Raw genomic sequence first — 24,900 nt, forward strand, 5'->3', positions numbered from 1 at the left:
AGATTGTATTCTTTCAATTAAAGATGGAATTTCACTCTATTATAACTGATGTAATTGTCCGAAAACGACCTATGAGCGCCTTATTTTTAGTCCGGCACTTCAGGAGTCATGAACATCAACGTGAGAGCGATGCGAGAGCTGAGAATGTAAAGCAAAAGCTGGAGCTAGAGGAGCGGAGAGCGTCGAAATTACGAGAGCGCATGCGTCGAATACCGAGTAGCCATTTTGTTAGCTGCACCACGAGGTTATGTCCAAAACTTCACGGAAGCTCGTGGATTTCTCTTTAAATTGAGTTCTGAAGGGCTGTTGATGAATTCCTTGCGACCATGCCGTCGTCAAACCCCCTTCCATCTAAAGAGAACACTCTTTTCAAAAGGATATTGGTAAGACATATATTTTGTGGCATTTCAGATACTGAAACCGTCGATTGTCAGCGTGCATTCCTGCGTGTGACTGTGCAGAACCCCGTAGAAATGCACGGGGAAACGTGTGTAACGTTATAGACCTCTACTACAACACGTTAGTCGAGTCAGGAGTCATCGCGCAATTGAATGCGAATGGGTACACATGCAATGTCAATGATAAAGTTCGTACGTCAGACTTCGTCAGATGAGAAAGTCAACTTCTAATGTGTCATAGCATCTGGGGATTCCATTTCCTGATGTAAGCTATGTTCCTTTCGGGGTCCACCAATATTATGCAATGTACAAATTTGTTAGATTCAGAAGTGAACATGGGCATGATGGGGAAGTGCACAGTTCATGAGGTGATCCCTGGACTGGCAACTCCTGACTGCAGTGCAGGTCAGGTATTTTATGGCTTCACCATCAAACTGCGACCAGCCTGAATGCGTGTTATGTTAAGTATTTGGTGTCTCACACCTGGTGGTATTGGACATGACATTTAACATTGTCTGTTTGATTGTATTTATTTTTGTTTATTCATTGATATTTGAAGATGTAACGTTACAGCAGTAAAGTAGTAGACAGAGCGCCCAAAAAAGTGGTTAAGCATCCCCCACACAGCGATGCATATTTTAGGCTTCAGTCTGTTTCTGGAAGAGAACCTTCAAAGTAAAAAAAAGTGTTAAAAAACTTCTGGACAGACTATTTTTCTGTCTAAGCAGGTACTGATTGACAATAGCACCAGCTGAGGAAGATATTTTGTGTTTTACCCTAACCCTAGTTCAACAAAGTACAAGTTAACTTCTAATCTTTAATTTGTCATTGGAAGTGGAACACCAACTGATGCTTGCACTCATCATCTACACTCGGTCTACAATCGTTGCTACTGATCAAGAAAATGAAATCGAAATAGGCGACACTTTACCTCAATTAACTTTACTGAGGACTCAACTCCATGGGTATCAAGATGATAGGTTTAGATATTTCATTGTACATAATATACTGATGGTAACTTATTTTCATAGGTTTCAGTTTTCCATTGATGTCAGTGCAATCACACTTTGTTTCTTCTGTGCAATCTGCAACTTGAACAAATTTGCTGGATGCTCACAGATATTGTATGATACATTGATTGTAGTAATGTAGTACTAAACTGCTACTAGCGTCTGCACTGCAGCTTCATTGTGAACATCATACACTCTATGGTGGCCTGTAATGCTCGCTCTTGATGGCTGACTGCTGAAGTTTTGCTTATTCCGTTTTCTTCCCTTTTTTTTTCCCCATCACTCTCAAGAAGAAGCAACAGATTTGATCGTTTCTGTGTTTCTCCATGGTAAAATCATCTTTCCGTAACTTAAGTGCAATGTACACGCTGTACATGTAGAATAGCCGTCTCCATGATGGCAGTGAATAAAACCATTGCAATCAGCAAGCATTGCCAAATACGAGTGGCAATTGAGTTTCAGAGGTCAGCAAGGCAGTGTCAAAAAAAGAATAATTTGTAAAATGTGACATATGATATCAGAAAGCACCAGCAGATACATTCTCTGCCCCATCAACCCAAAAGCAACAACTTGTGTGTTTCATGCTCCATTTTTTTTTTCTCTATCTCTTATCTCCAGAAATGCTATGAGCAGAAGCAGTACAAGAATGGACTGAAATTTGCCAAGCAGATCCTGTCCAATGCCAAGTATGCCGAACATGGTGGTGAGTTTCCCCTTTCTTGTGTTTTCGGGTACTTTCCCTCAGAGGGTGTAGAAAGCATTGCTTTGTGGCTTGTCCTTGTCTGTCTCATCTGCACAACAAACCTGATTTCATGTTCATGCTCAAAAAAATAAATTAATAAATACATAAAACAACTCTCAAATAACAAGATGCCCATCATGGTAATGTATCAGTGAGTATGAACTGAGGGTAATTAACTGATGAAACTTCTGAATATTTAACAAGGAAAGGTAGAATTCTTGAGTTGAGGGTTTGATGTTTAGTCAGATGCAACATTTTTACATCAGACTTATTCAAATTGTACACCCAACAGGGACAAAGTCCAAGGAAGATGATAAGATCAAATTATAAGTTTATCATTTTGAAGTCATGATGAATGATGACCAATAATTCAAGAAATTTTTTAATTGACATAAGCTGAGCCCACAATCCTGATTCAGCAAATTCTGAGATTATTGGTCCATCCACAACTGTGATGTTTGATTTGTATTTTGTTTGTTTTGTTTTTTTTGTTTTTTTAATAAAACTTCAGACGTGGCTATTATTATGTTGACAGTTCACATATGTTTTGGCCTAAATCTGGTGAAGTCCAAAGGTTGATAGAATATCATTCTAATCAACACCATGTTGTAGTAAACACAGTCTATTTACCTCATGCAAAATCTGCAGTAACACTGGTCATATGATAGAGATTATTGACTGATCATACTTCTAGGAAAATTTAGAGAAGGTCACTATGTAAGCACTTGCAGACCAACAAGTCAAGTACATTGGTATAATGCAGTGCACATCAGTGTCAGTCTGAAGAGCAGCCCTTTGGCCAGTCTGCACATAAATGGTAAATGTTTTGAAGTCTGGTTTTGCAGTCTGTTGAACAGTGAGAGAGTATGCGGTTTTCGCATCCTCAGCACGGATGTAGAATTTGCGGTCCGTGCGCAAAAATCGACACATTACTATAGTAACAGCGGGCAGCTTGCCGTAGCGTAAAAATCTGGAATGGGTCTTTCCCAGATTTATGTCGGTCGCAACGAGGCCGGACACAGAATCAACAACCAATCAGCGCGCTTTTAGCAATGTAGACACCACGCATGACTGAATCACACATGCATTACAAGCCTCTATAGTAATTATTCAGATCCAGGTTCCGTCGTCTCTAACCAGGTGGTTTGGCCTTATAATCACAATGGATTCTACCAATTTTCAGAGCTCTTTGGAGAGTTTTTTCAACTTAAGTATGAGTATAATTAAAATGAAAATGTTATACCGTAATATAAATTTGAATGAGTAATTGTTAAACTTTGAAGTAACTATGAGGAGCTTAATAACATCGAAGAACAAGGCTCACCGCTCGTGAGTCGTGAGATGTGCATTGTGAATCGTTTGCATAAATCTGTAAGCTGCAGCTGACGTCAGGCAGTCTACGTACGTCTGCGTTCAGCGAAACCACTTCGTAGGGAGTGTTCTTTGAGCACGGTGGACATAGCAGGAGATCGTTCCCACGTTGTTGAAACCCCCGTACGTCGCTGAGCGAAAACACGCTAGTAATTGTAGGGACATGTTTTTAAAGACAAACTGCAATATGGAGGACAGAGAACCCTGTCACCTGAATTTAGCTCTCTCTCCATGTTTGTCCCACAGAGACACTGTCCATGAAGGGTCTGATCCTGAACTGCCTCGGCAAGAAAGAGGAGGCCTTGGAGCTGGTGAAGCGAGGTCTCAGGAATGACCTCAGGAGCCATGTCTGTATCCTTTGCGTGCCACAATTTACCTCCACAAGAAGGGTTGCCAATGATGCATTCTTTAGATTTTCATAGCACTCATACCTTGGGGAATTGCACTGAAGAAGAGTATAACATAAGCTTATCAAGATTACTGGGGGTGGGTGAGAAATCCTGGAGCCATGTTTATGTTGTACCAGGTATATGTAGGAAATAGGGTCCCACTGCGAATGAAAGATAATTCAACTGTAGAAGAAACGTATAGTAGTCAAGAGAACTTCACACAGTCTCTGAGAATTGTCCAGCTTGCGGGATGGGGACTTAAAAATGAACTGTTTCATCTTCGTGAAAGTGCATAAGAAGATTGTAGCCATACTTCACAAGAAGCATAAGTTTACATGTATATGGTACTGTGACCAACAGATTGCCCATTATCATTACATGGGCTAGTGGCTTGTGCTATGGGCCTGTTGGGCTCCTAGTGGGGGAAAATAACCTTTTTCAGCTGCTACAGATGTTTCTGATGGATTTTAGTCCGACATGACCATTATTATTCAGCTTTGAACACAAATTATCAGTCAGAAATGTTAGTTGAATTTTTGTTCATGCCGTCAACAGCAATGCAGCAAAGGTGAATCTGCCTTGCACAAGTGAGCACTAGACCTACTGAAGCTTTCACAGAAAAACTTAACTTCACACAATTACAGCCCCTGCCAGACACAGTTGTGGTAATACAGGTTATATGTAACTCAGTTGACATTATATAACACTGAGTAAGGGATTTCTGCTGCCTAATTGATTGACTGCTCATCACATGGTAATCACTAAAAAGTATCATTGCGAGCTTCGTAGATGTTTTCGAGTGTGCAAATACTAGTAGGGTCGAGCAGTATTAGCCAGTGCATAGTAATGTCACCAACCGTGTACAACGCTCCCATTAGCTCTTCATCAGACTTGCAGTTTACCATTCGCCTTGCTCTGAGAAATGGTTATTATATTCAAGGGTGTTCGGGGGGGGGGGGGGGGGCATTTCATGAAGGTTTTTGTCAGATATTTTTTCTGCCAAACTGAAATTCTTGCATTTGATTGGCTGAGAGCAAACTTGTATGACAAATTTGTCTGACAAAACGTTTCATGCAATGCCCCCAGGTCTGAGGTGTTGTACAAGCAAATACAAATATTTATATTTACATATTGTGATGGGGAAATGTTGCAATGCCGGCAGTGAACAACAGTGTAGGTATATCACCATGTTCAGCACATGGTATGCATGTGACTGAAATTTGTCAGAATTACTGTAGACATGCATTGTCAAGAATTAAAACTTTATTTAAGAAATTGATGATCAGTTATGTAGAGACCTTTGAGAAGGTCAGTAATGGTGTGTCGTTTTCCTTGACCAAAGGAATCTCTTCAGGTTGGCATGTGTTTGGCCTGATCCAGAGAGCTGATAGGAAGTATGATGAAGCTATCAAGGCATACAGGAATGCCCTCAAGTGGGATAAGGTAAAAATTGTTTGGGTTTGGTTCATACAGGGAGGAATAAATAACCTATAGGTAGCCTTGCCCCTGTTGTTTGTGTTTTCAGAGACTGTAGTTGATCATTTTTACAGTAGTCATCATTAATTTTGTACATATTAATCATTATCTTCTTCCGCAAAAACATGGTCATATTTTAGTGAAACTTGCAAGGATTCTTTCGGTGTTTAAATAGTACATTTGACCCTATGGTGGCCTGTGCATGGAGCCTGCCCGAAAGGCCCATAGCTGTAAATTCTTAGAGCTTCTGCATACCCAGAAGTAATGCAACCACGATGTATCACATTTTATTACCCATGGAGGTAAAATAATCTCAGCAGCTCAAAACAGTTACAGCACTGGCTTTATTGAGTACTTAAGGGATTAAATGGTGTGTACAGTTCTGGTTGAGGTGAGGATTTAGCTTTTAACATTTTGCGAGATATTATTCAGAAATCACTCTATGAGATGTCAAAGAGCATGCAATTCTAAGGGGTATCAAAAGTTTACTTGATGAAAATCGGTTTTAAAAATGGCTGAGATATCCAAAAACAAGGTGAAACAAAGAGATCCTAATAAAAGGCGTGGCCTGTCGCCTTTTATTACTATCACTTTTTTGGATATCTCGGCCATTTTAGAACCAATTTTCATCAAATAAACGTTGAATCCTTAAAATTACATGCTCTTTCATATTTCATAAGAGGTTTCTCATTATCTCACTTACGAATGTTATAAACCTGAATCCCCACCTCAACTAGTACTGTACAGTCCCTTTAAGACATGTTGAAAGCCATTGTGCATGCACACATGCATACACACTCACACACGTGTATACACACACACACACACACACACACACACACACACAAACCAAGATGCACTGAAGATGGTATCTTTTGTGCAATTTTTTGTATGCAATTTCTTTTATGCAGGACAATCTCCAAATTCTGCGAGACCTGTCTCTTCTCCAAATACAAATGAGAGACCTTGAAGGATACAAGGTGAGTGTTTGGATTGGAACTGTGTGTAGGTGATGTATATTATGATTATACATGTATCATCTTATTGCCAATGTCAAGGATTCTTTTAGAGTTTGTTAATTTCTTCCAAGCGAACCACACATGAAAGTGTGCAGAAAGCCCACTTTGTCTCAAAATATTGGTGTGTACACAATGTACAGGTAGAAATAACTATTTTGCAAATTCATTGTAGCTTCATGTATAAAGGGTGTTGAATATCACAATTTATTATCAATTAACTATTTGCTCAAGGGCATATCTTGATAATAAATGCTGACTTGATTGAATATATGTTGATAAACTGTTATATGAATGATAGTCAAACAACTCTTGTTTCATGATTGTCTGTATGCCAGCCCTCCTGGCACCCATGCTGAGGACATTGTGGAATCCTCAAATACGTGAATGGGAGTAAATCTTTTTCTGTGTTTATGTGCTAAAATTAATGAATTTCCCCCCATGATTGAAACCAGAATGATCTTTGACACTATTTTGCCTGGACCTGTAATCAGGATACTCAAAAAAAGGGGGAAAAAATGGAAACAAAACCTTGTAATGAATGATTGTGGATTCATTTGAAAGGACACAAGATACCAATTGCTTCACCTACGGCCAGCGCAGAGGGCCTCGTGGATCGGATATGCCATGGCATTCCACCTCCTCAAAGACTACAGAATGTCTCTAAACGTGCTCGAAGAATTCAGGAAAACTCAGCAGGTGAGCAATACAGATTCCTGGATACCTAAGCATGTGTCACAACTTGCACTTGGTCAAGTAACAGTTACCTCTCATGTGTTGCAATCCTGTACCACCGCAAGTCATTTCATACTTAATTCTTTTCTGTCGTTTAAAAACAGTTCAGTCTATCATACAAAAAGATCTTTTTTGTGTCTTTGACGAACTTGGTTTGGTAGTGTTGCTTGCAACAATCCGATGCTTTGGTATTGATTGAGGTCAGCTAGTCAAGAAACCAATAATGGGGAATGTATTATGGCCTCTTTTCCAACCTCATGTGTTAAAAATGAATGATGATGAATGTGTTACGAGAAAAATTGTGTGGTATAGTTTATCACAGAGTTTCCTTCCTGATCATTTGTTCAAATTCAGATGCCAAAAATTAATTTTTTAAATTTTTCCAGCAATATATATAATATTTATTTTTATTAATTTATTTATATATATATATATATATATATATATTTGTGTGTGTGTGTGTGTGTGTGTGTGTTTGTGAGAAAATGTGTGTCCTCAATTTTCCAATCCTGAAAGAAGTTAATGTGAGTCGAAAAGTGCATAAAGCATAAATGCATGGGTCGGTATTGAAAAATAGAAGTTTGTACTAGATTTGATGTAGCAGTATCATGGACCCGTGTGTAAATACAGTGTTCTTGCAATGTTTTCCGGAATTTTTTCTGTTTTTATGTCCATTTCAGGTGAAGTCTTATGACTACGAACACAGCGAGTTCCTCCTTTACATGAATCAGGTAATGCGGGAAGCTGATATGCATGAGGCGGCTCTGGAACATCTCAACAAATACCAGCAACAAATCTGTGACCAAGTATGCCTTCAGGAAACGAAAGGTAATTTCTTCCACAAGGGGAATGTCTTGCTTAAATCATAACAGATCACCTTCTGTAAACTTTGTTTCAGAATATTTTGCTATAGTAAACTTGCCGTTGTCATGCATTATGTTTATATTTTCCTCTGCGCCTTTGACCGTGCATACTGCAATTTTGATGGAAAGTAAATTCTTTGCAAATGACTTGTACATTTAAAGATTAAATACAATGCTTGTGCCTCATCAAATGCCATGTAGGTATGACATGATAACCTGTTAAATCTGAGTCTAATGCATAAAGGGTGGAATCCGCCCCCTCCGGTTTTAGCATAGCCAAAGAAGCCCGGCCTGATTAGGGTTAACCCTAACTTACCTGGGGGGGGGCCATAATGGCCCCCCCTCGACAAATTCCGCGACCATTCCGCCGCGCAAAATTTTTTGACCGCGCCGCTCACTGACTTTTTACTTTCAAGTCTCGCGCAACTTTTGAGACCAAATTTGTCGCGACCGGGCATACCGTTCCGAAGCCACGCCCCTTCAAAAAATGTTCGTCCACCCCAAAATTGCTCAAAAACGTGATTTTGTGTACAAAGTCAATACAAATTGTGTTTTTTCAATTAATTCATATAAAGATTCATATTTTTAATTTTAATGGCTGAAATAAATGTATTTTAGTATAGCTATGCTTCTAAAGATGTGTATGACAAATTCTGCTGAAAAAAACAACAAAAACAAAAGTTCGAAAAAACAAAGAAATACATTAAAAAATGATAAAACAATAGAAAACATAGGAAATTAATTTTGATACTGATTTTCTTTTTACGTACAAATGTTCGGAATGTCACTAGGAAAATTTAAAACAAAAATCAGCATTCCATAAGCTTTTATAAGCCAATTATAGACGAAAATGAGTTTTTTTGCGTATATTTGCATAATTAATTAATTTAAAATAAAAACTGCAAATTTTTTGAAAATTGAACTTAACAGTCTTGTAGATTACATCCGGCTTTATGTTCATGCAAAATTTTGCGGCGATCGCGCGATCAACGGCCGAGATCTGAAGGGGGGGCCATAATGGCCCCCCCCCCAGGAATTCAAGCTTGCTAAATAGCCCAGGTAAGTTAGGGTTAAAGAAATTAAGAGGATGACAGTAGTGGGTTATAAATGAAGCATCATCAATTGTGTCTAGTAATGTTTGAATGGAAGTTCAATGATTAAAGTTGGAGCCTCACTTTTCCTTGTGACATTGCTCCACAGCCGATCTCCTTCTGAAGCTGAAGAGGAGAGACGAAGCCAGGCTGATCTTCGAAGGCCTGCTAGACAGGAATCCAGAGAACTGGGCGTACTACGAGGGCATGGAGAGATGCATTCTGCCCGAGACGGAGGGGGAGAGGCTAGCCATCTACACGCGCTGCGCTCACAAATACCCACGGGCATCGGCGCCGAAGAGGTTACCCCTGAATTTTGTCACAGGTACGGGACCTGACCATTTTGGCATCAAATTTTGATACACAATGTGGCTCCCTAGTCACTGACCCTCTGCCAACCTTGTAGCTCACTGACCAATTACATTGATAATGTACACAGGTTCTTGTGTCAGCTAAACTACTGGAAAAACAGAACAAATAACAAAAAAACTGAGTATCAGTGGTACTGTACAGTTCAGGAGATGGTTTAGCAGTAAGGGCAATGTATCTATTGTGAGAAGTGATGAATGTAATTGCTTCAAATTTCCCATGTGAAATTTCAGTACTCGGATTAGTCTGGCAAGCATCATTCTCATTCAGCTAGGTGGACGTCCTGACTGTGCACCCACTGCTGGTATTTCTTAACCTGAAAATAAGATTTATAGTAATATGAATGCCTTCTGCTACTTTCATCTAAATGGATTGTTGAATGATATAATGTGTTCCAACAGGCTCTTGGAATGAAGTTGTGGAATGCCTTTTGGTCAGTTGATATGGTTGCACATAATTGCTAATCTTGAGTTGCCTTATGAACACTTCATCATATAGACTCCATTAGTACAGCTAAGAAATTTTAAACATCATAACATAAAACATCTTTCTCTAGGAGAGGCCTTTGACCAAATACTTGACGAGTACTTGAGGAAGATGTTGAGGAAAGGTGTCCCACCCGCCTTCACCAGTCTGCGAGGACTCTACAAGGACCCTGCCAAAGTTGCTGCAATAGAGAGGATAGTCCTTGGATACAGGGACTGCCTTGACTCAATAGGAAGATTTAGTAAAGACGGTGAGACACCTCCAAATTCAAAAAAATATTTCCCATTTTTGCCCATCTTTCCATTATGTGACCAATGCAAGACATGTGCATGTCCATTTGCCATAGAGCTTTGTCTTTGGGCAAAATGTTTAGGGGTTATCAAAGTTTTAGATTTTATTTTTTCATTTTTTTCGGGGGGGGGGGACTTTTTGTGAATATGCAGAGTACAAAAATGCCATTTAATACATGAAATGTATCTGATATTTTACATTTCTGTGCCTAGGATGTGGGGTGTTGAGCTGTAATAAGGGACATTTATTTCAGCATCTTTTTTATCTGTAATCTTTACCTGGATAATGGGGATGTTAAACCTCGTAAGTTTTGCTTGAGGCATTTCCCGCGGTATAAATGAGGATGTTGGTTATCTTGTAGCCATAATAAGAGATTGATTTGTCATGATTGGAAAGCACTTAGGAGAGCCATTATTATAATTATAGAAGAGTAAATTTCTAAAGAAGCTTTCTGTCATGCATGTCCCTACATTAATACTATCTCATGCCTTCATTTGCAGACCCGATGGATGTGGATCGAGAACCCCCTACAGTACTTTTATGGACACTCTACTTCCTGTCACAGCACTACGACCATTTAGGCTACCAAGTCCAGGCTCTGGAATTCATTAACAGGGCCATTGAACACACACCAACTCTCATTGAGCTCTTCGTAGCAAGGGCCAAGATCTACAAGGTAAGACTACATTGCTCTAAAGAGTGCAAGTGAGAGAGAGAGAGAGAAAAAAAAGATGCAATTCCAAGTAAGAAACTGTAGCCCAGCAGCTCTCTCCAGTATGAAAACAGTGCACTTTGTGTGTCTTGTTTAGTTATTGAGAGGAAATTAATTTGGCTTCTAAAGTGCATGTTATAACTCTCAATGACTAAATTTAGCCTGATGCAATGTTTCAAAGTTAAGTTCTGTAAAAGTGATTTTTTTTTGCACGACCAGAAATTAGTGGGAAAATAAGGCACATTAATATTTTCGCTTGTTGTGTGTACTACTATGTAACATCTGGATTCTGCGGAATTAAAAACAGGAAATTTATTTTACTTGGCAGAGCTCAAAAAATTGCTCGTGCAGAAATATCCACTTTACAGTATTGATGAAAAATCTTATTGATGCCCCACCCACAGAAAAAAAAAGTACAATAAAAACAAAAAAATGAAAACAGGGAAGAAGGTCAACCATCTTGTCATTTACATCTGCAACTAACATGATCAGATTGATTTAGTAATCAACCAAAGGTTTAGAGAATGCAGAGATTAGAAATATGTAGATTTGGTCCCCATGGTGGCCAAGGGATAGAAGTCTTGATGGCCAATCTAATTTCCAGGCATCATCTTGTTGATATTGTGTGGTTACCTAAATAGGTAGATGTGTGGTAATTGTGTCGGTACCCCTGAAGATCTAAGTACAGTTGAACCTCTTGTATCCGGACAAGTCGGGACCGGGGCTCATCCGGATAAGGGATTTGGCCGGATGCGGGAGACTCAATGCTTTATACATGTACATATACATACGCATGTACTGATGTAGCCCATTGTAGTACCACATGTAGTAATGTGTATACTGCAACCTTTTCATTGTTACACTCAGTAACAGACCCCAAAATAGAGGTGTATGTTAATGTTGGAAGTAATATGTAATTCATGTGTGTTTGTGTAGGAGTTCTCAAGGAGTTGGGAATCCCCCTTTCCTCCCGTAATTATAAAAAAAAAAAAAAAAAAATCACGGCGAGATTGCGTCCGTATAATAGAGAGATCCGGATAAAGGGAGGCCGGATAAGAGAGGTTCAACTGTACCATTTACTTTTATCTCACAACTGTCAAACAATGGGAATAACATTGAGGGGTACTGCAGTTAGGATGTATTGAGGAAAGCTCTGTCTTAATTACAGATCTGATGAGCATCAAATCCCAACCCTTGCGTACCTGTGCTATGAGTATGGAATTTTATGTAGATATCTATTTGTGACCTTGAAATACTGTGAATGATTCTGTAAAATTTGTTGTAACGGTAATTTGGTTTTCCTCCTTTTCTTGTTACCCACAGCATGCGAGAGACATTCACAAAGCAGTAGAGTGTCTTGATGAAGCCCAGTCACTGGACACGGCTGACCGTTACATCAACTACAAGTGTGCCAAATACATGCTGAGGGCCAACATGGTCAAAGCAGCCGAGGAGATGTGTGCAAAGTTCACAAGGGTGAGTCTCCTGTACTGTAAATGAGGTGCATATTTGAATGAAGATAGTTAAAGCACGAAATACAAGTCCTGGCCTTGCATTTCTATTCCACTATGATTAATTGAGCTATTCATGCTGGCATTTTATGAGATGCATGTGATGTAAACAGGCACTTGCCCTAATACACACTTCATTTAGTGGTAGAAATCTTTGTTAATGCCCTGCAATTTTTAAAGAACAGTTCTGGACCAGGATCAGATTTATGTCATACCCTCGTAGCGGAAATGAGGCAAAGGCATCACTTTTCTGTCGTCATCATTGGAGATGTCGGAATCAAAGGTCAGAAGGTCAAGGAAGTTATATTGAAAAACGCTTCAATCACAAATTGTGATATTTAGGCAAGACTTCACTTGGCGTTTGCCTTGTTAACACAAAAGGCAAACAAAGTTCAGTTGGCCACAACAATGTAAATTTTATCAAAATCAGATTTTTAACTTAGAAAATTACGAAATTTGAAAGAAACGCAAACAGAAATCTCGATGGAATGTCATTTTCTTTGCTCATTTTTCCACTAGAAATTTGAAAGAGTTGGTAAGATTGTGCAGAAGAGTTTTTGAACGGTTGATAGGAATGTGCAAATGAGTGAGCTGAGGATATCACACTTCATGATTTTCCGTTGATCATCTACAAAAAATAGTCTTCTGCTGTTGATTTATAAATCATGTTATTGGAAGCTGAGTAAATTTGAAATTATGATCAGTCTGATATATTTTGATTTGAGACTGGGCGTAATTGCATTTAAAGAATTAGATTTGAGACTGGGCGTAATTGCATTTAAAAAATTAAAATAGAGAGGAAATTTTATGATTTTATGCACAACTATGTGACAAGTTGTGAGATGATCACATCATCTACCGTTTCACTGACTTATTTGGTCTCTTCAAGAACTGTTTGGTGAAATTTAGCAATATTCGACAATGTCAAATCCTCGCATATTTTTATCCGATTTTGATCAAATTTCACTGTTGTGCTTAGAGTTACTCTATTTGTTTAGAATAATTTTGAATTGTCCTCAGAATTTTGTGATACCTTGCTGTGTTTATGTGCTGTAATAAAGCGTACTGTATAAGTCTGTCTGTGTTTGAGAAAGCTGGACCTGAAATCTATCTCTCTCTCTCCATGTTACAGGAAGGAGTCGCTGCCATGGATAACTTAAACGAGATGCAGTGTATGTGGTTTCAGACGGAGTGCGCCCTCAGCTACCAGAGGCAGGGCATGTACGGGGAGGCATTGAAGAAGTGTCATGAAGTAGACAGGGTGAGTGGGAGCCATACAGAACAGAGGCATTAAGAAGGATCAAGAATTGTGGATTTTTCCACCTCAATGTATAGGCTCTTGGTAATTAAGAGCTTGGTGTGTTTTAGGATAGAGGTCAAAGGTTGTGGTCATATTTGGTGATGACTGTGTTCACGTTGCTTCACTATTTTGGTGTCTGATCTTTCGAGGTACAGGCCTGAATAGTGACAGAGAGAGTACTGATTTCAGAGATTACGACAGCACATTGGTACAAATACCCTTTTCCGCTCTGTGGGCAGAAAGCATATATGATATGTTAATCCCCAGAAAAATTACCTATCAGACACTTTGACATGAGTGTAATGTGCCATTATGGATTTACCAAGTATGTTTGTGGCATTTGGGATATTTTATGTAGCAACGGGAAACGTGGGTGGTCCGATTCAATCAATCTTCATTTGTTGCCCACTGGGGTACGTTTGAAAACCACGGAAAATGCTTGTCGGTGTATGCGTGCATCAAATCATACGCTTACTGGTAACGGTCAACTCCAGTAAAGATTCTTTGGCTATGTGTGTACATACATACAGATTATCGATAAAGCTGTACACAAGCTTTACAGAAGTCGTTAATGGGGATTCTCTAATATATCTGAGCTGGTCAAGCCTTCCCACTCCATGATATCCCTACACTGTTGGGTCATTAAGAGGTAGTATAGATACTTACTTTGTCAATTATCCATCCACCACACACCAGCATTTCACTGAAATCATCGAAGACCAGTTTGACTTCCACTCGTACTGCATGAGGAAGATGACGCTACGGGCCTACCTGGGTCTGCTCAGATTGGAGGACGTTCTGCGGAGTCACCGCTTCTACTTCAGGTGTGCCAAGATGGCAATAGAGGTGAGAAAGCAAGACCAAGTATTTTTATGGGTTCCTTTGGATTTTGTAACTTTTGTGAGTCAGAGGAGATTAAATGAAGAAGCTGTTATTGAAGGTAGATTTCAACCAGATGTCATATTTGCAAAATATGTAATAATCTCCCCAGTAAAATATTCCCTGTATACAGTACATCAATATCATCAAAGATATGTGTATTTCTTTTTCAAGGTCTTGGGCAACTGTTATCAGGCAGACACAGCTTTTAAGGGTCAGTGAGGAGGAGTTGTCAGTGTAATCCCTCTTCTCTCGTTGTGCCAGAAGTTCAGTCAGTGATCGAAATACTGGCACAAAAGCAGCTTAATCAGACAGGTTGGAAAAGAGATTGGTCGAAAAGTGATCATCAACACTGTGTTGTGAAATGTTTGGTAGTTCTCAACTTGATCTATGTGTTGGATTTTCTTTGCTGCAACAAAGTTTCCTCCATGTCAGACTGTTAAAATTACGCCAACCATAAATCGCAAAGAGGTGGGATGCTTGACGTTGTCGGGATCTTTCGTGCAGGTGTACATTCGGTTACACGACAAGCCCCTGACGGACTCGGACGCGGCAGACGACATTGATACGGCAAACCTGACGCCGAAGGAGCTGAAGAAGCTGCGCAGCAAGCAGCGGCGGGCCCAGAAGAAGGCCCAGCAGCAGAAGCAGGAGGAAGAGACGAAGAAGGCAGCCGAGGGCAAGCACGGCGGCGGGAAAAACAAGCACGACCCAGACCTGGACGGACCCAAGGAGGAGGAGCTGGTCCCAGACAAACTAGCCAGGGTGAGTGAGCGTCCCTTGATGCATTCAAATCAAGGATTTAACCCTCAGTAGCTTGGGGTGTTGGGTTGAAAAAGCTCCCCCCCCCCCCCCCCATCAGTTTTTGCAATAATTTTTTTAATGCAAAAAGATCTCATGTTGAAATGTCAATACTTCTCTTTCACATTTTGCACACATCTTAACACCCTATTCAGCAAAATTGGTACGGTTGCTGAGATATATAGCAAGCATTCGTGACGGACATCACAGAAAATGGGGGTTCCCAATAATTTTCTTCTGTGCAATGTATGTGTTTTATAAGAAGTGTTGTCAGAAAAGGTTTTTTTTTCTGTTTTTCCTCAGATAACAATGAAAAACAAAACATTTGAGAACCCCCCCCCCCATGAAAAAAAAACAAAAAAAACAAATATATATATATAATACATGTATATATGATCAATTCAAAACAATAAAATATGCAAGATTTGGGAAACAGAAACGGGAAGCATTTATTTTCTTGTTGCTCATGAATATTCATTTGTTACTAATCTGCGTAAGCATTTCTACTTTTCAATTACATAATTCTGAAAACATCCCTTCCCTTCAATTTGCAAGTAGAAAAAAAGATTTCTGCCTTTATTTGGTAACCAAAATGCAGAAATTTTGAATTTTGAGAAAAATTAGTTTATTCTCATCATTAATTTGATAAATTAAGAACAACAATATATATCATGAATTTTACAGTGCATTATTACAAGATACATGATTGGACATGAACATGCTAAGTTTGGTCACAATCGGTCAACAAATGGCCGAGGGGGTGGGGGAGGGGCAGGGGGGAGGGGAGGGCAATCGAGATTAAGAGCAATGTCTACCTACTGTTCATACACTTCAGTTTATGCATGTTTATCGTGGACAGCAGAGAGAAATAAGAGAATGGTTCCACTGAACTTTCCTCGAGCTTGTAAAGATCAATATGCCATATAATGATTTAGAATGGAAATTAAATTATACATCTAAGTATTGAATCTATGTTTAATATCTCTTACACTTGTACCAGGTGGAGGATCCTCTTGAGCAAGCTATCTACTTTCTGAAGCCACTCCAAACCCTTGCCAGAGACAGAGTGGACACACATCTCATGGCATTTGAGATCTATTACAGGAAAGGTTGGTCGGATTTACACTTGACTGAAGGGAGATTTAGAATTTGATTATTTTCCTTGAAAGGAATGAGGATGACTGTTCAGCGCTCACCATACAAGCATGTTCTTCATTCTTACGAACCCAGTTAAATGTAAATGTAATGTTACATTTGTAAAAATACATTACTGGACTATTAGCATTGATCAATGTGGAGATCAAGAGTCTGTCCAGAAAGAGTCTTGCAATTGTTCCAAGCTGAGAAAATGCAGTACAGGCCAACCTTGATTATCTTGCCATCTCTTTTTAGAATCTCTTTATTATCCGGATATGGACTGGCACACAATTGTGTTTGTGTGTTTTCAATGCAAAACTGTACTGAAAGTACAGAGCAAGAATTCCCTTGCAAATACATCCTTGTGAGGAAATACAGTCTAGACCTAAATGTTGATCACTGATACCATGTCTAGTTATCTCACTTATCAGACCATGTCACATAATCTACTCCCAATGGGCGATGGATCTCGCCATGGCCAGATAACTTAGGTTGCACTTACACTGCCGTTATTTTACCTTTTCTGTGTCAGGGACTTTGGACTTTAAATAGTATGTACAACGCTATGGGGGTTTTCTGTGTCAGTCGGCACTTGTGTTTGATACTTGCAACTGATACAATTTCAGTTAATTCTTCTCTTTTGGTTCCTATGTAATGCCTGTGAAGGAATAGCCTTTGTTGTCCCCGCCGAACGAGTTCGAGCAGAGGACTATGAAACGGGCTCCGTACGTGTGTGTGTGCGTCCGTCCGTCTGTGCGTCCGTGTGTGATCAAAATGTTCAATTTGCTACTTCTCTGTCATTTAGGAGCCAATTTTGATTCTGTTTGCTTTATATGATAGCACTACATGGGAGCTTTGAAACTTCTACACAGGATTTCAGTTGTGACCTTTGACCTTGACCTTTGACCTATATTGTACATTTTGATTCAAAATGCTACTCCTTCGCCATTTCTAACCCGATTTCGATTCCGTTTGCTTTAAGTGATGGCACTAGGTGAGGGCTTCAAAACTTCTACACAGAATTTTGACCTTTGACTTCTTTGACCTCTGACCTTGATTTTTGACCTGTATTGTACATTTTGCTACAAAATGCTACTCCTTCGCCATTTCTAACCCGATTTCACTTCCGTTTGCTTTATGTGATGGCACTAGGTGAGGGCTTCAAAACTTCTACACAGAATTTTGACCTTTGACTTCTTTGACCTTTGACCTTGATTATTTACCTATATTGTACATTTTGCTACAAAATGCTACTTCCGGCAGGGACATATATTACGCACTGCGTAATTTCTACTTTTCCTTGTTGTGTTTCCATTTAGTTGGAACAGAGATGTTTTACTAGAGACTGATATCATATCTTTGGTTTTATCCCTTGTTTTTCTCTCCAGATAAACTTCTGCTCATGCTTCAGTCTATCAAGCGTGCACGAGCTGTCGATGCTTCCAATCCCAAACTTCATGAATGTATAGTCCGGTTCTGCTTGAAAGGTTTGTCATTCAGGACTTCCACTATGTCTGCTTTTATGAGAGCAAGAGTAGAAGATAAGGGACCACAGTACCAACTTACTGAAGTTACATAAGGGATTAGCATTCAGTAGTTGTTGAGGATGTGCGATAACAAACGAGACGTTCTTAAAAGAAGTTGTAATACTTGGAAAATTATTTTCCTGTGTGTTATCAAGATGTCTTTAAAAATGCACAGTGACCTCTTTCATGGATGACTCGCCAGTGATTTAAATGGTCGCACTTTTCGTGATGTTCGTTCATCTTCTCTAATAATTTTCCCTGATCCTTCACAGTGCTCACAAGGTGGCCACTATAATGTTTTAGAGAGAGACACATTTTTTCCCCCTGAAAGAGATATAACTTCGCATCCCATAATAATTTCAAAATGTTTTGGTTATCTGGTGTTATGTAGCATTGCTGTATTGGTTTTGCTCTTGGTAGTCATTGATGCTTCTTTTTTTTTGGGGGGGGGGGTTAGGAGGCAGATGGAGGAGAGTATTTTTACAATTCTTGACTGATACATCACAGAAGTGTCTGTACATACCCTCTAACGCTTGAAATTAATCTGTTCCTTTACAGGAATTCACCAAAGATCTTTTAGAAGGAAACGAAGATCAGGGCCCTGTTCCATAAATCTTGTTATCAATAACAAGTTATGATAGTTGTTATAAGCTACTGAAATACTTGCATCTGATTGGCTAAGAGGAAATTTGTCGTAGAAATGTGGCAGTTGTTACTTATCAAGTTTTATGGAATGGGACCCAGGTCTCAGTTTACATTATAATCACAAGAATGAACATGAAACTCTGGTTATAAGAGGATATCAAACGTTATGATATACCGACAGTAGATAAACAAACAGAATTTCTGACATTTATCGTCTCGTTTTGTCCTTATTTGCTCTTTTTATGCCTCCGCCACGAAGTGGTGCCTGAGGCATTATGTTTTCGGGTTGTCCGTCCGTCCGTCCGTCCGTCCGTCCGTACGTCCGTACGTCTGTACGTCCGTACGTCCGTACGTACATCCGTCCACTTTCGTTTACGCGATAACTTGAGTAATATTTACTGGAATTTTACCAAACTTGGTCCAAGTATGACGTATGATGGGGCAATGATTTGATAAGATTTTGGGTGAAATCGGCTAAAGGTCAAAGGTCAAAGGTCAAAGGTCAAGGTCAAATCATGAAATTGTATCCGTTTACGCGATAACTCAAGACTGGATGGAGCAAATTTCACCAAACTTTGTTGGAGGATGATGTATGATGGGACAATTACTTGATTAGTTTTTCATTGAAATTGGACGGAGGTCAAAGGTCAAAGATCAAGGTCAAATCCTAAAATTTATCTTTTTACGTGATAACTCAAAACTGGATGAAGCAGCTTTCACCAAACTTGGTCCAAGGATGATGTATGATGGGACAATTAGTTCAGTAGATTTTAGTGACATTGGCAAGAGGTCAAAGGTCAAAAGGTCAAGGTCAAATGCTAAAAATGTTGCTATTTCCCCCATATCTATGCAATGCCCGCAGTTATTTTCTTGAAACTTAGTGTAGACATGTACTACTGCGTAAAGATTCTCCAGAGAGAGTTTCATGTCATGAGGTCAAAGGTCAAAAGGTCAAAGGTTAGGTGAAAATGTTGCAATATCACTTTTCTCGCAAATGGTTCATATAGTATCTTCATGGAACTTGGTACATATGCATGTACTGACTGGCGGGGATTATCTAGGGAATTTAGGGGTCATGGGTCAATAGTCAGGGGGGTCAAAGGTCAAGGTCAACTTCTCAAAATGTTACTATTTCCCTCATATACTAGTATATGCAATGATTGCATTACCGGTATTAGTTTTAAAATTGAATATATGTACATGTATTACTTAATGGGGATTCTCTTGGAAATTTCCAGCCAGAAGGTCAAAGGTCAAAGGTTAAGGGTCAAAGGTCAGGTTTAAATGCAAAGAAAAAAGATATATTTTTTACTGTAATTACACTCTTTCTTCATACCTTGAAAATTATACTCAATGCATAAACTTATAATAAGGTCGGTCAGAAGTCAAGTAAAAATTTTCAATTCCCCAAATATGTGTACCTGCACTCTTTAATAGACAATTATAGCAAACTCAGTTCGTGGAAAGTGAACATTCAAGATATTTCTGACAAACCTGTTATTTCGATATTTTGCCTGTTATGTGAAACTGTCATCACACATTGTGAAGACATTGTACTATACACCTATTGGGAGAATCATGCATTATGGCGGAGGCATCAGTCGCCAAAGCGACATTTCTAGTTTTGTGTGTGTGCTTAGTTTGCTTTGTCTCTATTATTCATGGGCACAAAATTTATGACTCTTGTTTTTTTAATTTCAGTGAATGACCGCAAAGAGCAGCAGCCCGAGGTTGTCCAAACCGTCCTAAACCAAGAGGTCAAGCTCCTGCTGGGAGACCAAGACATCAGGCAATACAACAGGTCCTTCATTGACTCCAATCCAGACTCACAGCAGCATAGAGTCTCAGGTAAGTCACTTGACTTAATAGAAGACATTCCCCATAATGTTAACCTGATATGCTGTATACTGTAGGTGCTGATTATTTCACAGTGTTTTATTTTTGCAAATTTTGCAAATCAGAAATTACAAGTGAATTGAACAACCTGCAAAAATATTGCCCTCCCGCTATGCAAGCACTAGATATGAAAGCAATGCATGTTCATTCAACACGGGTAGCCAGCAGCTGCACATAGATGCCTACTTTACTATGTGCACATGCATGCGTATATGCTGTTCTCATGCAAGCAGCACGATATTCACCTTTGTTCTTTGGGTGGCATGCTAGTAGGCAATTATTGGCAGGAATAGAGCAAGGGATGAACAATTCCATTAAAAGTTGAGGGGAGGAGAACTATTTTGTAATTGGAAATGCCCAATTAATGTAGGCCATCTTCATGAGGTACAAACAGCAAGTCTGGAGCAAGAGCCGGGATTGTAAATTCAACCACCAGCAAAATTGTCTTATAACTTGATTTGCAAAATACTAAGCATCTACACTATTTTGTGTTTGTTTTGTGCATGCTTCATTGGCAAATTTCTTAAAACTTTAATTTGCCAAATCAACAACAAGCAAAAATAGTGCCTGTGATAACAGAAATGCAATGTATATCTTCTCCAAGACTGTCGGTCGCTGAAAATTCTGGTGAAAATGGATAATACTATTCTATCTTGCATTGCTTTGGTTTTCAATCAAGAATTTGATCACTTACAAAATTGTCTTAGAAGTCTCCATGTCCCAATTTGCCAAATATCATACTCGCAAAATGTGAAGTTTTGAACTGTAAAAGAATTTTCATTCAAGATTTATCTTCCAAGAGAGCCTATCCATGACTATTCACTGTTCCCTGCCATTTTATAGACTATCTTAATTCCACCAATTAGAGCATGTCCACATAAATCAGTCATGAGGAGTGAGACTTCATGATTAGCATAATATGTCACATATGTATCTAGGCAATGTACTAATGTGTAGACCCACCAATTTGTTTTTATGTGTGTATCTTTATTCAGTCTTTCCAACAGGGGCACTTGGTATGTATCTAGGCAATGTACTAATGTGTAGACCCACCAATTTGTTTTTATGTGTGTATCTTTATTCAATCTTTCCAACAGGGGCACTTGGTATGTATCTAGGCAATGTACTAATGTGTAGACCCACCAATTTGTTTTTATGTGTGTATCTTTATTCAATCTTTCCAACAGGGGCACTTGGTCTGTTCTTCCTAGAGCCTTCCCTGAAAGATGAAGCTATTTCAATAGCCACACATCTAGGAGACAATCTTGTAGATAGGAATATTCAGGTAAGAGCACCACAGACTTCATTAGCCCTCGCATACCCACTGTCTTATAATTCCTTTCCTATTCTACATGGTTATGCCCTCGGATTTGACAGGGTTAAACATAGTTTTTCCCCATGTTTAATGAACGGCATTGAACATCAGAACATCCCAGTGTAGATTGTTCTAAATGTACAAGTGTATGTGGATATAAATGTGGCAAATTTATAATTTTTTGGGTCTTGTTCTCAAAGTACGATCGCTGAGCTATCTAGGCCCTTTCCACAGACTTACTGGTAATTTTGAATATTAGTGACCAGAAATGGCTTACTCCCATGTGCATGAATGTTTGGGTATTTTGAAGAGACTGCCAAGAGGTTTTGAGGAGATTCTATATGTCAGGTTGAACTGTAATGCTTAACTTTCTTGTGCAATTATGTATGTATGTTGTATTATTCAAATTTATTCAAATATTTAACTATCGGCTCGGTCCTGGGGGACCAGTCTGTAAACAAGCCAGGTAGTGCTGATGTTAATCCTAAAATTTCTTACTGTGGTTCTGTCAGATTCTACTTGACATAATTAATTGTGTAGACAGGATGTCCCTATCACATGCAACAATGTCAAACTGATATTTCTGTGCCTAAAAATTAATGAACAATCATTTCATTGATTCATCATGAAAATGTTTTTTGCTGTTGTTGTTTTCATGTACTAGACTGCATACTCACTTGTGTACAATTCCCTTGATTCCTATCCAGACGTGTACAAGAGTCCTGGAGTTGCTTCAGAGTGACTTCAAGAGCGAGTCCATGGCAACAGAGTACCAGGCGCGATGCCACGACCTTTACCCCTATGCAACACCTTTCCTCCCGCCCAAGGTCAACCACACCATTGAGAACAGCGATGGCAAGGCGCCCGAGTCCAACAACGTCGCTCCGGCGTCGAACGATGTCTCGCCCAAGGCCAACGACGTCGCCGTCTGCAACTCGACAGGGGACAATTGAGCCGGGCAAGGCTCTGGAGCGTCCTGGACGAAGACAGTGTGGTGCTTGAGAACAAGTTTGGCCCTCCTAACATGTGCATTCAGTGGTCAGCCAGGAATGTGATGGACAATGCAGGACATGCTATTGATTGTTTTGCTCTGATTCAACCAGGCATATCATTGAGGGACTCAGGGGGGCGGTGCAAAAGTATTTTCTATGAAAATATCGAGAGTGAACATGGCCAGAAGAGTGAAGTTTGAAGTGGTTGTGGACAAACGGTGTTTTGGCCCCGTTGGTGTTTTTGTCAGAAAGTATTCCAGTCAAAGGGCCTTGATATAGGACATCCTGGGCGAAGTGAATGGACTTGGTCAGAAGGGTTACGACAATTTCTTGGTTGTTTTTTTCTCCTGTGATGGAGCAAGAAAGATTTTGGAGGAGAGACAAGGGTGCGGGTGTGTTAGCCACAGATCTGAAGGGTGAACATTGTTACTCCTTTGGCGGGGGAGGAATATATGAGCTGGTGCAACAAACCTCCGCATATGCACACATTGAAGTATGCTGTATTCTTGACCATTTGGTCTGTGTGTGTGTATGGACCATGTTGACATATGGTCAAGAAAGGTCACTTGATCGCTCCCTCTCATCTGACCCGTCTGTCGTACTATTAAGGACCAGGACCAACATTACACGAAGGGATTCGAGAAAGCCGCTTCAATCTTTTCAATGGCGTGAATACCCCATGCTTAGACTGGTAGCAGTGTGAACGCTGCAACAGATCTTCTGAAATCATCAAGGAGGTAGAATTTGAGAACTTAACAAACGACACACATTTTGACTGTTTGATGCAGTGATTTTTGATTGGATGTCCTGTTTTAGAATCCCGTTCACACAAGCCTCTGGCCAAAATAATTTAGAGGTATGAGTTGCCTTTTTGTTTGTTATGGGTATCATATATATTTATGACTGTCATTTAGTTCATTGAGGAATGGGCTTTTTGTTTTTGTTCTGTTTTTGTTTTTTTTTAATATAAGTTGCAAGTGAATTTAAATGAAAACACACATAAATAATGTAGACATGAGCATGTTTACTTGTAGAGATGAATTTCAGGGAGTCTTACACAGACTGAGCCAAACATGACAATTGCCATAATCCTGATAATACTCGTACCGATACACTGATGTCGTGGTTGGTATGGATTGTCTGAGTCTTTCTTTTTTTTTTCTCTTTTTTTTTTTCCATATTTCCTGATACATCTTCAATTCCTTGCCTAAATATGACCATGTTTATTTTGACACATTACAACCGAAGTCACAACTTGTCACATTATATTATCTGTCAGAATATGCTGAACAAAATAGTGTGTTGCTCTGTCAATAAGACAACGTTGACACACTGCAGGAAGCTTTTTATGCAAGGTAAATTACTTTTTGTTATTTGCAGTGTACGTTTGCCCAAATCCGAGTTCTCTGAAGCGTGAATCTTGTCATTCGTATAAAGGAAATATACTGTATTATCATTGTTGCCATATAGCATTAAGATGATGGGTTGATAGTTCCAGGGAGGGCCCTTTTTGTTGTTAGAAAGGAAAAAGAACGGCAAGACCTGATTTTGTCCCAATTGCATTCTGATAAATGACATGGCAGGTTTGAATAGAGAGTTTCTGTAAATGTGGCTACAGGGGCGAAAACGAAAGGAAGACGGCTCTCTTGCTTGCTGTTCAGGCTCATTTAACATTGTGTAGAAACCATTATTGAGGTAAAGAATGACGGGTTTGTATGACTCCTGAAGAGGTACACTTCAGTTTAGTCAGTGCCATACCATCAAGGAGCACCACTGAGGGGTGGTTTCAAGATTGAATTTATCTTTCAGCATCGCCCCCTGCCCCTGTCCCCCTGGGCTCTTTTTTGTGCTTTTGGTTTGTTTTTCCTTTCTGTGCGTGATATCTCAGAATTTACTAGTGCAGTTACAGCCCTGATGAGAAAAGATTGTGCCAACATTCTGTCTTTTAA

General features: G+C 39.5%; 1 protein-coding gene across 1 annotated transcript; it reads left to right on the forward strand.

The window, feature by feature from the left end:
• Positions 1 to 228: 228 nt before the first annotated feature.
• Positions 229 to 24,890, forward strand: LOC140235062 (N-alpha-acetyltransferase 15, NatA auxiliary subunit-like). Its single transcript, XM_072315100.1, has 19 exons — positions 229 to 383; positions 2,027 to 2,111; positions 3,768 to 3,872; positions 5,265 to 5,353; positions 6,298 to 6,366; positions 6,967 to 7,101; positions 7,818 to 7,965; positions 9,201 to 9,416; positions 10,017 to 10,196; positions 10,738 to 10,913; positions 12,273 to 12,425; positions 13,593 to 13,721; positions 14,457 to 14,606; positions 15,147 to 15,404; positions 16,441 to 16,549; positions 17,966 to 18,064; positions 20,450 to 20,596; positions 21,832 to 21,929; positions 22,667 to 24,890. Exons 1-19 carry the CDS (start codon positions 327 to 329, stop codon positions 22,910 to 22,912), a joined length of 2,649 nt encoding a protein of 882 aa, XP_072171201.1. The 5' UTR covers positions 229 to 326; the 3' UTR covers positions 22,913 to 24,890.
• The last annotated feature ends 10 nt before the right edge of the window (positions 24,891 to 24,900 follow it).

The sequence above is a fragment of the Diadema setosum genome, chromosome 11 (genome assembly GCF_964275005.1).
Source record: "Diadema setosum chromosome 11, eeDiaSeto1, whole genome shotgun sequence".
Classification (NCBI taxonomy): domain Eukaryota; kingdom Metazoa; phylum Echinodermata; class Echinoidea; order Diadematoida; family Diadematidae; genus Diadema; species Diadema setosum.

Bases quoted from the DNA above. Each gene is read 5' to 3' on its own strand.
- LOC140235062 (XM_072315100.1), top strand. From the start codon at position 327: ATGCCGTCGTCAAACCCCCTTCCATCTAAAGAGAACACTCTTTTCAAA. The intron at 7,966-9,200 runs GTAATTTCTTCC...ATTGCTCCACAG, and splicing joins ATGCCTTCAGGAAACGAAAG to CCGATCTCCTTCTGAAGCTG. The intron at 15,405-16,440 runs GTGAGTGAGCGT...CACTTGTACCAG, and splicing joins TCCCAGACAAACTAGCCAGG to GTGGAGGATCCTCTTGAGCA.